The following is a 16,980-nucleotide window of genomic DNA, read 5'->3' on the forward strand; positions in this document are numbered from 1 at the left end:
TATTCTGGTTCGTCGGGCGAATATTAGTTAGACTGATTAAATATACAAACATTTGAACTCTTTGAACGCCTTGGAATGTAACGTAAGTTCTGAAGATAAGTATCAGATAAAAACATCATGCAGAAGACATGGCTACATTTAATACCATACATGAAGGTATTTCAATCTTGAAAATATGTTGGAAATATTAGCGTAGCTTAGATGAAATTCGAATCTCCTAAAAGTGTTTGAAATACTTTTCAAAACAAGGATTTGAAAGAAGAAAATATACTGAAGATAACACTGAGAAGATCTGGAATCGAAGATTACTACTCAGTAATTACAATTCCGACGCTACATACGCACTAAAGTCACTTCGTTATCTGCCTATAACACCAATCCTCTTTCAACTGCAACGCTGAGCGGTAAAAATTGACGCATAACCGCAGCTTTGCTCTGAGCCTGCCAACTGAACCGCTCTCTGCAAATAAATGCAAGTCTATCTTGTTTACCTTCTTTCTTTTTCCAATCTTCCAATCTCCAATAACAATCGACGAACGTAATAGCCAAGCAGCCACCATTCAAGCTTAAAATGTCAAAGACCAGCTTTTTTCCTGCTTTTTGCAATAGCAACTGGCATCGGTAAGTTCAGCTCGACGGCATTGTTTGAGCGCGCACTGCTTTGGAGGGCCGCATAGAATCCGCATCATCAACGGCGGCTTCAACAGTTGAGTATGTGAATTTGAGCGCGCCGGTTGTGTGAGCTGCGCACACGTTGAATGAGAAAACGGAGGATTAACTAGTAAACTAACGGCTCGTATTGGAACCACGACGGCGCATAGTGACTATGTAAATACAAAAACAAAAGAAATTGTAAGCGTGCCCATATGAGGCTCTTATGTGAGGTGTCACTGATCGCAGCTAACAAATTGACAGACTAGATAACACTCAGCGCAGATATTTACGCCTTTTAAAGCATGATTTTTCACGCCGATATTTCAAAAAAAAAGTAGAAATCGTTAATTCATATGCGCGTACTATTATCGGCTTTAAAAAAATATATATTTAAAGGAAACAAAGAACTCGGAGAAAACAATTTAAAAATAATTTAAAAAAAAGAGATTTTAACACCAAATTTGTGCAATTCTTCGAGACAGTCCGAGAAAGTACCAACAAAAACAGTTGGCAAATGTTTTGTTATGATATTTTATTTTTATGACTTTTTTGTGTTGTTGTTGGAGAAAGGTTTTTAGCGCTGCTTGTGTGCCATTAACTTGGAAAACCTGAATTACGAGCTTAAAAGAATACGAGAAAGAAAGCAAAACGGCAATAATAATAATATAATATATAAAAAAAGTTGCCATAGATCATATCACTATTTTGCAACAACAATTGTGCAAAGCAATATATTTCAGCTGATGCTGCAAGAAAACGACAGCATAACAATAACAAAGTGTTAAAAAAACTATTAAACTATAACAAATCAAGCTTAGCAAGCGAAGAATGCGGCGGCGACGCAGCGTGCAACCGCATAAGCGCGAAATTAGTTCATGATTTCAACAATAGTAACAACAACAACATTACTGCCAACAAAAAAACTCGTACCAGCAGCAGTCAAGTTCTATTCATCACTCGTTATTATGTGATTGAATAAATTCTAGTTGCTGCCATTATCTTTTTTTTGTACATTTACATACATATATACATATTTACATACTAACTATACACTATATACATAGTTTTTACGCGAGTTGAATGATATGTGTGCAAATGTCGTGATTGGTGTGCCTGATGAGCTTGTGTGCCAAAAACGCCCACAACTAAACCAAATTACAATTACAATTACAATTTTTTGAGTCATCAGCAGTTGAGGTTACGTACAGAAAAGTACCAGTACAAAGAGTTATGAATAAATTTGTATGTACTATATGTACATATGTGTAATGCACCGTTATGTCGATTATAGTGGAGAGACTCAACAGAAATTGAAAAATACCCAAAGTATAGTCAAAAAGTAAGGCGAAAATTGATAGATATCAACAGACGCATCGACTACCTATTTTTCTCGACTTTACTGGTTTTTCTGACATTTGTTAGAAAGTTATAGAATTGGTTTTCTTACTTTTACTTTTTAGTAACCAGCTCTTTTTTCTGGAATTTTGGATTGATGCTGTTGAGATTTCAATATTCAACGCGTCAAATGGTAAAAGGATACGTAAAAATTGACTGAAACTTAGACACACTTCATTCATTGTGTTCCATAAACACTTTATTTCAACAAGTAATAGAACCGCTTTCAAAGCATTTATTGTATTACAAGAAAAAAAAACCGCCAACATTAATCTAATTGAGTTAAAATATTAACAAGAAAGGAAGACCTAAGTTTCGGTGTAACCGAATATTTCATACTCATGCTACTTGCCACGATCAAATCCGTAGAAACACTTTCAGCTGCATACGGTTTAATAACCGTCGAAATCATTATGTGTAGTACATGGGAGTTTGGGTATTTCGTTGACCATTTTCACATATTTTCGGCATTAAACTATCCAATTTTAAAAGTTCAGTTCATTTTGCTAAGATATCTTACTTATGGACCAAGATATAAAGCCATGTGATATAGAGGTAGTATTGACACGATTTTATCTATTTTTAGCATTACTACGTATTATTAATAGAAAAAGTTGCGCTTTGAGTCTCATTAAGGTACCTCATATACCATCACTAATATATAAGAGTAAAGTCCACTAGATGTTTGAAAATCCTTATATTAGTTTTCACCCGATTTTATCCATTTTAGGCCCTAAGATGCATCGTTATTAGAAAAACGAACTCTCTCTCAATTTTATTAAGATAACTCATATATTATTTGCCGTTATATGCGGTATAAAGTCAGTTCGAAAACCTTACCATTCGGTGTATAGAGGCTCGGGAATTACTGATTCGATTCAACCAATTTTTGACGTACAGGCGTAAAGGATTCGCGTCAGTTTGAGTGGCAGCTATATGCTATAGTAATTTTATTTTAATGATTTACTCGGAGATTGAAGCTTTGAATATACCAACAATTCATGTACAATTTTTTGGGGATATCTTGTCACATACCAGGGCTTTGTTTAGTGTGGTCAGTTTGTATGGCAACTACTATATGTTACAAGGGTTCGATATCGGCGGTTCCGAAATATGAGTGGGTTCTTGGAGAGAAAAGTTTGTGTGTAAAATTTTAGATCGATATCTCGATAACCTGAGGGATTAGTTCGCGTCTATACAGACGGATAGACAGAGGGACAGTTCGTCAAGCTGATCTCAGACGTTTATTTCTGGATAAGCCAAATAAAGCTGAGGTTAAGAAAACTCAGTTTACTTGCAATTGCTATTGCTCTTTCATAAAAGTAAATACGGTATTTAAATATTGAGAAAAGTTTATGATTTTAATTTTAAGATTACGAGCATTTTTATAAAAAATAATAACTGAATTACAAAACTTTACGTGCACCCATCATTCCAAGCAGTGCTGTATTTGTACACGCTATTATTGCGCATTCATCCCACACACTGCACACACCTTCGCCACTATTACCGCCACGCATAACTAAACAAAGCCAACGCATGACTTACCTACACCAACAGCAAATAGACGATCAACAATTCAACAACCGATCAACCCGACAAACGGGATTTATATACAGAGTACATACGCGCATTGTAAGAAAATTTGCATTCAATTATTAAGCGCATAGAAATGAATCAAAAACTTGCGCTGCCAAGTGGAGAATGTAGAAAAAGCTACTTGAGCAACAGCAACAATAGCAATGAAACGAAACTGTTAGCCGCGGCCGTAGTAAAGCGGTCGTACTACGGCTAGCTAACTTATCACTTTCTTTCGGAAAAGTGCGCAGGTGATGGCCGTTGAGGTGATGTTGATATTAATGTTTGCGCCCGGTAAGGCTGGTAAACATGAAAATGTTGAAGTTGGTGAAGCCCGCCGCGTGAGGTGGTGGTCACTTCGAATGTGCGCTACGAAACTGGTTTCCGTCAGATGGCTCGCCGCTTATGAGACGCTTTAATACTCATTTTTCATCGCCACCACACTCACACACGCACACACACATGCAGTGCTTTGCTTTGCTCATATTGCATGCAGCTTGCGTACACGCGTTGCTACAAGAAATTTAGGACGCTTTGGGCTTAACAAAAAAAAAATATATATAAATAAAATAAAAACAACAAAAGTGTATATATTTAACTGCTAATACTCGAAGCTACTTATAATAAATACGAAAAATGCCCGAAAAAATAGAAAATACAAATTTTTAAATGGGAAGACAGTCTTCTGCGTATGTGGGTTAGAGAAAAAGTGACACCAATTCATTGTAGATTGTAACCGTTGTCATTACATTGTTCACATTTGGCTACAACGCAAGCTCTGCATTAGTGCGCTGGAAAAGAAAGCAGTTGACAGCTTAGAACACTTTAATATAAAAAAATATTTCTTTTTACGCTTTAATGGTCTAATATGATTTTGGACTGTGGTTTGGTCACTAAATTTCCCATCCTAAAAATGTAAGAATGGGCTTAAAGCGTAGAGCATTAATGGGATACATTTTTTTAAATGATTCATTTTGAAATTGAATCGTATTGCCTCTTCATTAAGTGCGCAGTGCTCGCGCAAAATTTTGACTCCCGTTAGTTACTTTATGAGCGTAACTAAGCTTTTTAGAACATGGAAAGTTTTTAAGAGTTTTAATTTAGAAAAGAAGGAATTGTTAATTAATAATTTCGACATGATAGCTTATATTATATTAGGGCGATGTTCAGACTTACAAAAGGTTTAACTGAATATTTGTCAGGCTGAATAGGGTATATTAAGTTTTCTACGAAATTTGTAACACCCAGAAAGAAACGTCGGAGACCCTATAAAGTACACATATATTTCAATTTTCAAACCTGACCAGCTGAGTCGATTTAGTTATGTCCGTCTGAAATCGATCTGAAGTTCTGCACACGTGCTTTTCCCCCCATGAAGGTGCTGATTTGTCGGAATCCCTAATATCGGACAACCATTGCGAATAGGTCAAGCTGACCGATCAAAATGACAAGAAAGACCTTGTATGTATATATTATATTATATGCATATATTATTGCACAAGGCAGCAATCTCCGAATGTACTTTTCAGATCGGTCCACTATAGCATATAGCTGGCATACAAACCGCCAACTTTTTTTCTTGCTTTAATTACCGTTAGTTCATCATCAGCAGTTATTTTCCTGAAATTTATATATATACCTATATATACATACATATGTATTATAGCATATTATTAAATTTTAGCTATGAATAATAATTTTTGTGAATATCATTTTTTTTCAATTTTTAAACTATTGGCAACTCTGCTGATGAAATAATGATTATATTTTGGCCTGCTTGGGTTAACAATTTCTTAACGCGTTCTTCAGACTTGCAAATTTTATTGTAATGCATGGCTTTCATATTTCATGTCTGGTTGCAACTCTGTGAATTTATTTATTTCTCTTGTTAGAGTAAATTTTAGAGCCGCTTTTAATGTACATATACATACACAGTTGCTGTAATTAAAAAATGTAAATATTGATTCAAAAGACAAGATGTGATCACAGTAAAGTAATGGTTTCACGCGTTATATGACTTGGTGCCCAACCCAAACCGAACCACTTAGTATTCATACGAGTAATATTTTCACAGGGAACCAAAAGAACGTGAATCTTTTGCTTATTTGCAACAGTAACTGTAACAGTAGAGCCACCTTCAGTTTAAAAAAAGTGTGGACCAATAATACCTTCGTCATGTAAAAAAAACACGGCAATAATTGTTTTTGGTTTTTGATAATCTGCCGAAAAAGAAATTGCTTGCTTTGACAGCTAACTTTCAAGAAAACTTTAAATCTCGAAAAAAACACCCTATATAACCACAATTACATGCATCTATTTGTATGTGCTTATTGCCCATTTCACGTTTATGAACAACCTATTAAACTAAAGTTATTAACCAAGCCAAACTCTGCGCGCTGCTCATTGACTTTCTAATTAACTTCGAGATAAAAAAAGTGAAAAAAGTTATAACGGCATGTTACGCGCACAAAATTTGCTTACACCATTTCCTCACGATTTGGCATTGGCTTTAGCTCTGGATAAAGCTTGGCGGAAATTTCAATAATAACAGACCGATAAATGCTGGTATTTACACAATTTTAAATGCCATACATTTTTGTGAGTGTATTTGAGTGATATGTACATTTATTTTATTATTTTTGGCAGTGCAAAGAAATCAACTTGTTTGTATGTCCGCATTGCCACATATCTCAATCCAGTATTTGCCAATTTAGCGGTTAATAATTGAGGCAAGCGAACAATGCTGTGCATATTAATGAGTTTTTTTGCACAAAAACAAACACAAATTATTCACGCATATAAAAATTTTACAAATATATACATAAAGGTATGGCTGTAAACAAATATTTTTGTGTGAATATTGCATTTAAATTGCAATAAATTGACCCGACGATATTTCTTTCAGCACGAAAAAAATGAACGAGAATTTCTCTGTGCACTGAACCCTGTATTAAAACTGCGTAATTTTTTGTTTAAATTATTATTACTAATTTCATTAAGATCAGACGGTTTTAAGTACCAAAAACCAAAAAATTAATTTAAAAATTTAAGGTTATGTCTTTTTTTTTGCGTTTAATGGAGCGTTAAGAACACGCGTCTATTTATTCACTTTTATTATAATATTTCACACATGTACTCATATTACATTGTCATAAACATACTAATATATGTATATATGTTTGTTAGGTTAAATTTTTTTTTTATATAAAACCAGCTTTTTTCTCGTTTATGACGATTTAGTAAATTCAACTGACTTAAACTAGCAAATTAACTTTGACCCACTTGCTGCCATTTGCTCCATAAAATAGCATATGCACATAAATGTGTACATATGTTTTTAAATGTTTTCAACTCGAATTGCATTATAGAACTGTCAGATTTACAAAACAACCGGTTGCTTCACATTTTCGTGGTCAACTCTTATTGTAGCTCAATTTTCATGTAGTCGGGCTTTCTACTTTCCACTGTTTTTTATGCTGCAATTATCTAAATATAAACAACTGCATATTTAAATATATACGTAACATATGTTTGTATGCATGCGGACAACCGAAAATTGGTAAATCAGTCAATGTTTTTTACAAATTTAATGAGGTATAAAAACTCTAAATGAAGAAACAAGCGTACTGAGCTTTAGTCAAATATAGTTGAAAAGGAGTTTTTTAAATAATATATTGAAAAATAGATTTCTTTATGTAAAAATATGTTTTAGCTGACTGATATGTCTTCAGCATTTATCTCTTGTATCAATGTGTCACATTCCTCTCTCAATATTTGAGTGACGCATCAGTTTTCGAACGCTAACTTTCTAAGCTTTGCAATCACTACTCACAACTTCTACGTCTTAGAATACGCTTATTAATGAAGTATTTAGGTTTAATAATTCTTGTATGGTTATACTGTAAGCCCCTGAACTTCTTTTTATAGGTTTGAAAAATATCGCCTAAAGATGGCGTTGATATCAAATCCGTAAGAGAATTGCAATTCAAAATCAGGAACAGAAGCGAATGTGAAAATATCTTAAAATGCTTAACTAAACTTTCTAAGCCTGCTTGTTAGCGTGAACAATTCTCTGAATTTAGTGCAAGTATAATCTGTTGATCGCCTTAGCCAGAGGCAGCGATACTTCATTGCTTCTAATTTCCAGCAACTCAAGTTGTTTTTGAACACAAATTGTTTGCTGGGTGTCTGTGTAATTTCATATTTCTATATTTCATGGCATGTAAATGTCTCTGCCACATAGTTCGATATACTCGATTGGACTTGCGTGAGCTTGAACTAGGTTAAGATTTCTGCAGAGTTCTTATTGTCTTGTTTCTTATGAAAAGCGAATGTTATTGAGAATGCAATTAGACTAGCAGCAAAAAAGCTTGAGTTTTTATAAATATTTGCGCAAATATGCTCGTACGATAAATGCACTGATTGCAATTGCAATTATACAAAACTGAAATTTGTTTAATTACAGTGCATTTAGCACGCTTGTGTGAGTGTGTGAGTGCGTTGCAATTGTCTATTACTTCACTACGATTTATTGCTCCAATTAATGCTCTTGCCCCATGCAATCACCATACAACAACAATAGGAACTAAATTAATTTTAATTTCATTACGTTATCTCATTGTCATTTCACACGAAGCAACAAAAAGCCATCGCATGTCGATCGCGAGGCGGCAACCGAAGCGCACATTCACTGCCATATAAATTCACTTAATTTTGCAATATGACAAATAGATGCAAATGAAATGGAAGAAAACAGGCTTGCACACATATGTACATGTGTATATGTAAAGTATTAATTGTACATGTATGTATGCGCGTGTGTGTGTGTGTCCTAATGCGCTTTGACTATTGTGAGTTTTATCTGCTTTTAGAGCGTGTATTTGCATTTAAGTTAAACGCTTTTGAATGATTATTTCAGCTAAAGCAATAGCTTTCGTATCGTTTAGCAATCTCTTCGATGCGCATACATATCTATGTATAGTGTATAAATTGTGAAGTACTCGAATTTTATGTTTTTTATAGCCTGAATCTGTACGCTATCTTCAATGTGCTATGAAGTTTGTAGCACCCAGAAGGAAAGATTATATATAAAAGATCAAAAATTGTTTTAAAGTTTTTTTATTAATCTAAAATTTTGCATTAAAACTTTTTGCAAACTTTTTCATTGTAGGGAAAAGTCTGCATTTGAATAATCTTATACTTAGTGTTCAATTAATGAAATGATATTGATAAATTTTATAAAATTATTGATGAATGAGAAGCATCTACTAAAAAACCGCTCATTTTTCCAAATTTAAGTAATCATTTCTGAAAATATGAAAAATAAGGAATCTTAAAAGAAAACAATTAGGTAACTTAGGGACCACAACAAACTCTATAAATTATAATGAATATTAAAGATAAATGAAAGAAAATTCAATATCGTTTGGTGCCCCACTAATTAACCTTTATCAAATAGAGTCCTGATTTGCATGCTAACCTTTAAAGAGTTGTTCAACAGTAGAAGTTATATGTCCGACTCTAAATTATCATTTTGTGGGCGGAAGTGCTAAGTACGTTTTTTCATATCCTCCAAACCTTATATAATCTATCTTTAAATTAGAAAACCGTGTTAGTCCCAATAACATGGATTGGTGGGAATCGCTCGCAGGAAACAGCTCGTTGAATAACTTTGACGATAACAATTAATATCCTTATGTATGTATGCTTTGAGTGTTTGTAAGTTTTTTTTTATGTAGCGTCCGTCTTTTATAACTGTAATAGTGAATATAAGTATATTGTTAGTTTATATACTTTTTTCTTCTATATAACTGAGGTTCAACTGAGTCAATGAAAACTGAAAATTAATAATATTTCCTATGTTTGAACTTGGAAATCGATTTTCAAGTTAAAATTTTCACTTATAGAAAAAAAAAAAAAAAAAACAATATAATTATTGTAATCTTTGGTTAACATAGAACAGTTACGTCGTCGACGCGCTTGTCTATTATCTGAAATTTCTTCTGGACCACTAGAAAAAATCTATTTTTTTCGATTTTTATGATTCGACCTCACAATACGTTAGTGAAAACATTATTTTTCTGCAAAAGTTTTACTACTCGTTCTACTAAGCGGATTAAATGGGTCAGAATAAGTTTGATCCCTGGAATTTGCCTTTGAAAAATAAAGAAAATGATAATCGACTCAGAAACTACAATACATCTTATCTGAAACTTTTCTTCATCTCTATTTATAGGCAAAATATTTATAGAACTTAGTTATAATATTCATTACAAGCAATTTATCTTAAGAACTCCACTACAGTGTCGTCAATAACACAGAACGTTTAGAAAATTTATACCATACTTAAAGCCAGTTTTATGCTAGTCTTAACTTCAATCGTTTTTTGGTTTTCTATTTTATAATGTACATACATTTGTTTAAAAAGTTTTAGGACAATTATCAGAAATATTTTGGGGATTTATATAATCTCGATTAACAATTGATTTATCCTTATGTATACTTTTGTAAAATTAAGAAGTTCTTTACACTTCTGGAAATATAATATATATTGTTGTATGTAAATTATCGCATAGTTCATGGTTAAAGACAATGAATAGACAATTTGCTACTCTTACTTTTCTTAGAGGACGTTCGAGAGAACAGTGCATAGCTTCATGACGTCATGAACATAAGGAAGGTTGGTTTTCTTTGCAATTATTCTATATATATTATATATATAATATTACTTACGCAAATCTGTCAGTTCGTTTTGTTAATGGTGTTACGTCTGGCAATATTGTTTCTATTATTTAATCAATTTTAACATCATCCTTTTCGCCGGAGTGGTTGATTTATATGAGGTTCATAGCCTTGCTGCTTTAGACTTCTTACTTTAGTAAGGAAAAGGTGTAAGAATAGCTGTCATAGAGCAATATAATCAAAAAATAAGAATCTGAGTTGGCAACAAGAAAACAATCGTTTAAAAATATATCACATAAATATTTATCAAAATTTTTAAATATTACACATCTTATTTAAAAATTCTTAAAAGTAAAGAAAAACTAATGGATATAAACGAAAATTGTTCTCTGAATTGGTCAGATTTAAGCCGTGGACATACTTCTTATGAAATTTGTACCAATGCCATGCATAATATTCGTTTTGAAAACCTTACGTCTTTTTAAACTCAATATTTAGCAATAAAATGCTATTAAACTTAATATCAGCCATTTCCAAATAATAAACAAATATAAAAAAAGAATAGTGCAATTATAAAAACAAAGGAAACAAAGTGCAAAATGTACCCGCAATCAAAAGTGCCACCGGTTCGGCCGCGTTCCAGTTTATCAACAGACGATCATCATTACCGCATACGTGACTGTGATGCACGACATGTACGCAAAAAACCGAATAACGCATTCATAACACTTGTCGGTTTTTGTTTGGTACTTTTCGTGCTTTGTACATTCCTGCTGGGTGCGCTCATTTACGTCGGCAGAAATATTGTGAACGCGCCCGCATATATGTCAGCAGCTGTGGCAACACCAACGGCCGGCGAATATTTGACAAATGAACAGCTGATTTCACCAGCAAATTTATCAATTTTGCGAATTAGAACAACAACGGACTATTCTACATCTTCGGCGACTTATTCCACGTCCAATATCAATATGAAATCAGCCAATTTAGCCATTGAACCGGCCATAGCAGCCGCTTCTAAAATATTGCAGAAATTAAGTTTTCGCCTGCCAAAGGAAATTCGACCACACCGGTATAATTTACTTTTACAACCGGATTTGGTGAATAAAACATATCAAGGCACTATTACAATTAAATTGGAAGTGTTGAAACCAATTTCCTATATACCCGTACATGCGAAAACATTGAATGTTACCACAGAAGAAGTAGTGCAGCTAAGTGAGGCAGGTGCCCCACTCGAACAATTGACGCCCAATTTGACCTTTGCTCATCCAGTTTTGGAATATTGGGTTACGGAATTCACAGATCCTTTACAAGTCGGCAACTATTCGTTGCGATTGTCATTTAACGGTTCCCTTACTGACCGCATTGTTGGCTTCTATGCGTCTTCATATTTGGATACCAAAACAAATCAGCGCAGGTGTGGTAAAGCGTTTATGATTTGTTGCAAGAAATGTGCATTTTTTTTTATAATTAGTACTTTTATATACAAATTACCCAAAATCTCTTAAAATATTTACTATTTTTCTTTGCAGATGGATAGCCACCACTAAATTCGAGCCGACTTATGCACGCACTGCCTTCCCTTGCTTCGATGAACCGGCGCTGAAAGCCGAGTTTATCATCACAGTAGTACGTCCTACCAATGGTGGCTACCACGCGCTATCCAACATGCCTGTTCAAGTAAGTTTACAATTCCAAAATCAAACTGTAACTAATAGAAATATTTGTGTTCTTTATAATTTAGAGTGAAGTGGTGAACGGTGATACGACGGAAGTTACATTTGAACAAAGTGTGCCGATGAGCACCTATCTAGCCTGCATGATTGTATCCGATTTTGCTTCACAATCTAAGACCGTTAGCGGTGTCATGCAGGGTGCTGCAGACTTTGAGATGCGTGTTTTTGCAACAGCCAATCAAATTGATAAGGTTTCTTATGCTTTAGATACCGGTGTTGGTATTACGGAATATTACATTGATTATTTCAAAGTCGCATATCCATTACCCAAACTGGATATGGCTGCTATACCAGATTTTGTTTCGGGTGCTATGGAACATTGGGGATTGGTGACATACCGTGAGACTGCTCTGCTATATGATCCCACAATCAGTTCGAGTGCAAATAAACAGCGTGTAGCTACAGTAGTGGCGCACGAATTGGCACATATGTGGTTCGGAAATCTGGGTAAGACTTTACGTTGTTTATATTCGGTATGTGCTAATACCAAAAAGAAAAAGTAATTTATCAACATTAACGCTGAAGTACCAAGCGCAATCACATGATGTGTTTACGCTGCTTGCTTGTATGATTAGTATTCGCTTAAATCTACTGTCTTTTCTGTTGCCAGCAGCAAAAATAGTGCAGTTAGAAACGTGTTTGGAATTTAAATTGTAGTGGCCTTGGTACAATCAAAACCGTTATTGCTCACGGCTTGGAAATTGATTTAGCATTACTAGTTTTTATATCATCATTCCTTTCTCTTAATTTTTTCTATAGTGACCATGAAATGGTGGAATGATTTGTGGCTAAATGAAGGTTTTGCCAGCTATATTGAGTACAAGGGTGTGAATAAAGTGCATCCCGAATGGGCTATGGTGAATTAATTTTAATATACTTATATAAATTTTAGCACTAAATTGATTTTATTTTCTGTTTTCATATGCCAGCTGGATCAATTCATTGTTGCTGATTTGCATGATGTACTCGAACTAGACGCCACGTTGGCGTCACATCCCATTGTGCAAACGGTGGAAAGTCCTGCGCAAATCACAGAGCTTTTCGATAGTATTACATATTCGAAAGGTGCTTCCGTTATACGTATGCTGGAAGATCTGGTGGGTGAGGAGAAATTCCGCAATGCCACCACGAATTACCTTAATAAATTCTACTACATGAATGCTGAGACAGATGATTTCTTAACGGAAATCGAAGCACTGGAATCCGATTTCGATGTGAAGTGAGTGCAAATAATATTTATAAGTCTATTTATTTACGCATTTTATTATTTTACAGATTAATTATGCAAACATGGACTGAACAAATGGGCTTGCCGGTCGTTGAAGTTAAAAAGGATGGCAATACGTATACGCTTACGCAAAAACGCTTCCTAGCAAATCCAGAAGACTACAGTGCCGATTTCGAACAATCCAAGTTCAAGTGAGTTAATTATATTATATATATATAATATAACAAAGAATTAAAAAATAAAAATTAAAAACTTTCAATTTTTTTTTACAGCTACCACTGGTCCATACCGATAACATATTTCACCAACGAGAACGCTCAGGTTGCACGTACAATCTTCAATTACAACGATAATGAAGGTAAATTCACGAAATCACAAGTAATTATATATTCTTTTTTATAATTTTCACATATTCTTATATACGCAGTTAAAATAACGCTGAGCAACGCTGTCGATTGGATTAAGTTTAACAAAAATCAAGTTGGTTATTATCGTGTAAATTATGCGCCCGAACAATGGCAAGAACTGACAAATGCGCTGATTAACGCACGCGGACAGTTTAGCAATGCCGATCGTGCGCATCTCATCAATGATGCCTTCTCCTTAGCCGATGCCGCACAATTGGAATATAGTATTGCATTGAACCTGTCACTCTACCTAGAAAAAGAACTGGATTATGTGCCATGGAGTGTTGCCAGTGCACGCCTTTCAGATATCAGAAGTCTGCTCTACTATACGGATTCATATCGTGACTTTGTCGTTTTCGGACGGAAATTACTTGCGCAGGCTTATGAAAGTGTCACGTGGAATGTTAGCAACGATCATTTGGACAAGTAAATTTTTTGTACAGTAAATTTTTTTAAAACAAATCATTTATATAACACGAAAAAATCATTATTTCAGTTTGGTACGTGTTAAAATACTAAGTCTAGCTGGTCGATTCGAATACCAACCAATGTTGACTGAAGCCGCCACACGCTTTACGGAGTGGTTAAGTAATCCTAGCGTAAGACCCAATCCAGACATACGTTCGGCTGTATATTATTATGGCATGCAAAGTGTGGGCAATGAATATTCATGGAATCAAGTGTGGGCATTGTTTATCAACGAGACGGATGCACAAGAGAAAGTCAAATTAATGGAAGCTTTAGCGGCGGTGAATTCACCATGGATTTTGCAACGGTAAGTATTGCACATACAATATATAATATCATTAGCAATTCTCATATTGACATTGATCACTCATGTTCAGTTACATCAATTTGGCCTGGAATGAGAGCTATGTTCGCGGCCAAGATTACTTCACTTGCCTTAGATATATTTCCAACAATCGCATCGGTCAAAGTTTAGTCTGGGATTATGTACGTGAGAATTGGCCACGTTTAGTTGAACGTTTTGGCATCAACGAACGTTATCTCGGTCGTTTAATACCATCGATTACAGCAAGTTTTGTAACGCAAACAAAATTGGAAGAAATGGAAGCATTCTTTGCGAAATATCCTGAAGCGGGTGCTGGCACAGCTGCGCGCAAGCAAGCGTTGGAAACAGTCAAATTCAATATTAAATGGCTGCAAAAGAATAAGGTGCAAATAGCTCAATGGTTGGCAGAGCAAAAAACGGCAGATGGAAAAGGCGCGCGCTGATTCCTCTACAACAACAACAACGGAAGCTACTCGCATCTAAAGCGCCGCCTCACCATTTGTTATTACTCCACCCAAAGTCATGATAGCGTGAATCTATGAAAGCTTTTGTTTATTATAGAATATATAAATAGAACTAGTATTTTAACATATGTTTGCATTTATGTAAATACTTTAATGAAAGTGTATATATTGTTAACTTTTATTGAAGTCGAAAATTGGAAACGAAGACAATAAAATGGAATTGTTTGTACAATTACAAGAATTTGTTGTGAAATTGAAAAGCTTTTAATGCAATGGCATGCGATTATGTAAGTATTTAAAGCTAAGTACACAATTACTTCAAATGAATTTTTAAGAGTACACTTATTGTATATTTAATTATAAAACAAATAATATTTACCGTATTTACCAGTTCAAATCCTACAAAATCAGTTTCTGTCTTCTAGAATTCTTCGAATTTACCTTTGCATTTGATCGATATTAATATCGCAAAAGTAATATATATTTTTTATATATTTTAATTTATTTATTTCGCTATAAACACTTTTACGTACACTACGCACAAGGCTGCCTTCTTCCGACGCATACTTTGGCAAATATGCCCAATGAGGGTTCTTTTTTCACAAAACTACTTTGTACACTTGCTTTGCGGAGGCACATTTACACTAAATAACTATTTCCGTAAAGAATACTGCATAAAAACACTTGAACATTCTAATTTCTCCCTAAAATATATTAGATTGCCAAATCATGGCGTATGAAGCCATTCGCGCATGAGTCGCCGAAATTACAAACTTATCTCATTTGTATGAAGTATGCATGCTTTGCATATACATATGTACATATATTCCCGATCTGATAGTCACAACACTAGTTATTATATTTTTAAAACATAATTTAAAAATTTTCGATTTTCACTATTACATTGGCGGTACACTCGTTTAAAAACGCGGAAACTAACTAAAACAGCTGGGAAGCGGATACAGAGTGGTAATTATACTGGAAAGGAAGTATTTTAAACAAAAGAGGAAATGTATAAAATTTCTCAAATTAAATTATTAACTAGTACGGAATTAACTTGTAAAAATTATTGTTAGTAAGCTGAATTTAAAAATTTGACAAAATAAAAATACATAGATTTTGAATAAAAAATTGTTTAAATTTTGTTTCTCCAACAATCAAATATATTAAATTTTAGTCAAAAAATATTGTTTTTATCGGTAAAGTAATCGAATTTGATATCGAAATATGATATTAAAGTAAAATTTGAATGTATTAATTTGAATACATAAAATCTACTATTGAGGCCATAAACTAAAAAAATATATAAATGTATTTTTTATAACTCGAATACAACCATGTGTCTCACTTCCAGTTCTTTTAGTTAGTTTCCGTGTTTTGTAACGAGTAAGTGCGCGGTTTAAAAGCAGTTAGTGAAAATATTTTGATTTGTTCTAAAAATGGGGTTTATATTAATCATATTACATGAAAATATATGCTTTTTGGAAAATAAATTGTGTTGTTCAGTTGGCAAATGTGAAATGTTGTTTTTGTGCAGTGTTATTGTGTGCATGAAAGCATTTTGCTTAGTACAGATGCGCAGTCGACGACCAGCGGGCGAGTGAAAAAGGGAAGCGAGACTTCCAACGGCACGTTATTGTCGTGTCTTCCTTCCAAAAGTGTGCTAGTGTAAATTAAGTGTTAGTGTGTATGTGAAAAAATATATAATATAGGTATGTGTGTATATATGTAATAAAAGTGAAGCAATAACAATGAAAGCAGCTAGTGTGCAGTTTTATAAAGAGAAGTTCAAATTTTGCGTTGCGATTTTTTTGCTTTAAAGTAGCGAGTAGCAAGGCCCTTTCCATAATTAGTTGTAAGCGAACATTAAAATTAATAGGCAAATTTTCAAAGACGCTTCAAAACGTTCCTGTCCTAATACGGTGAGTTTGCTTTGGATTTCTACAAGTTTATTAATTTCATAAAAGGGTTAATTTATATATTTACTAAATGCTTAGCTTTCTACGAAAATAAAATGAAAGAAAATATAATTAAAATTAAT

General features: G+C 33.9%; 1 protein-coding gene and 1 long non-coding RNA gene across 3 annotated transcripts in view; both read left to right on the forward strand.

Annotated features, from left to right (window-relative positions):
• The window catches only part of LOC106614834 (uncharacterized), a 35,090-nt gene extending 19,891 nt beyond the window's left edge, over positions 1–15,199 (forward strand). The window contains exons 29-37 of the mRNA XM_070109985.1: positions 11,844–11,991; positions 12,056–12,494; positions 12,807–12,904; positions 12,977–13,266; positions 13,323–13,466; positions 13,548–13,633; positions 13,703–14,108; positions 14,179–14,457; positions 14,528–15,199. Of these exons, the coding sequence (XP_069966086.1) occupies positions 11,844–11,991; positions 12,056–12,494; positions 12,807–12,904; positions 12,977–13,266; positions 13,323–13,466; positions 13,548–13,633; positions 13,703–14,108; positions 14,179–14,457; positions 14,528–14,918 (2,281 nt within the window). The 3' untranslated portion in view covers positions 14,919–15,199. The remainder of the gene's footprint in view (positions 1–11,843; positions 11,992–12,055; positions 12,495–12,806; positions 12,905–12,976; positions 13,267–13,322; positions 13,467–13,547; positions 13,634–13,702; positions 14,109–14,178; positions 14,458–14,527) is intronic.
• LOC118679874 (uncharacterized) lies at positions 613–10,794 on the forward strand. 2 transcript variants are annotated; one of them, XR_011394993.1, is made up of 2 exons: positions 613–852; positions 10,711–10,794. It is a non-coding gene; the product is annotated as an uncharacterized lncRNA (long non-coding RNA). The 2 variants fall into 2 exon arrangements; XR_011394992.1 differs by having other exon boundaries at positions 613–828.
• Positions 15,200–16,980: the final 1,781 nt, after the last annotated feature.

This window comes from Bactrocera oleae, chromosome 2, assembly GCF_042242935.1.
Source record: "Bactrocera oleae isolate idBacOlea1 chromosome 2, idBacOlea1, whole genome shotgun sequence".
Taxonomy (NCBI): domain Eukaryota; kingdom Metazoa; phylum Arthropoda; class Insecta; order Diptera; family Tephritidae; genus Bactrocera; species Bactrocera oleae.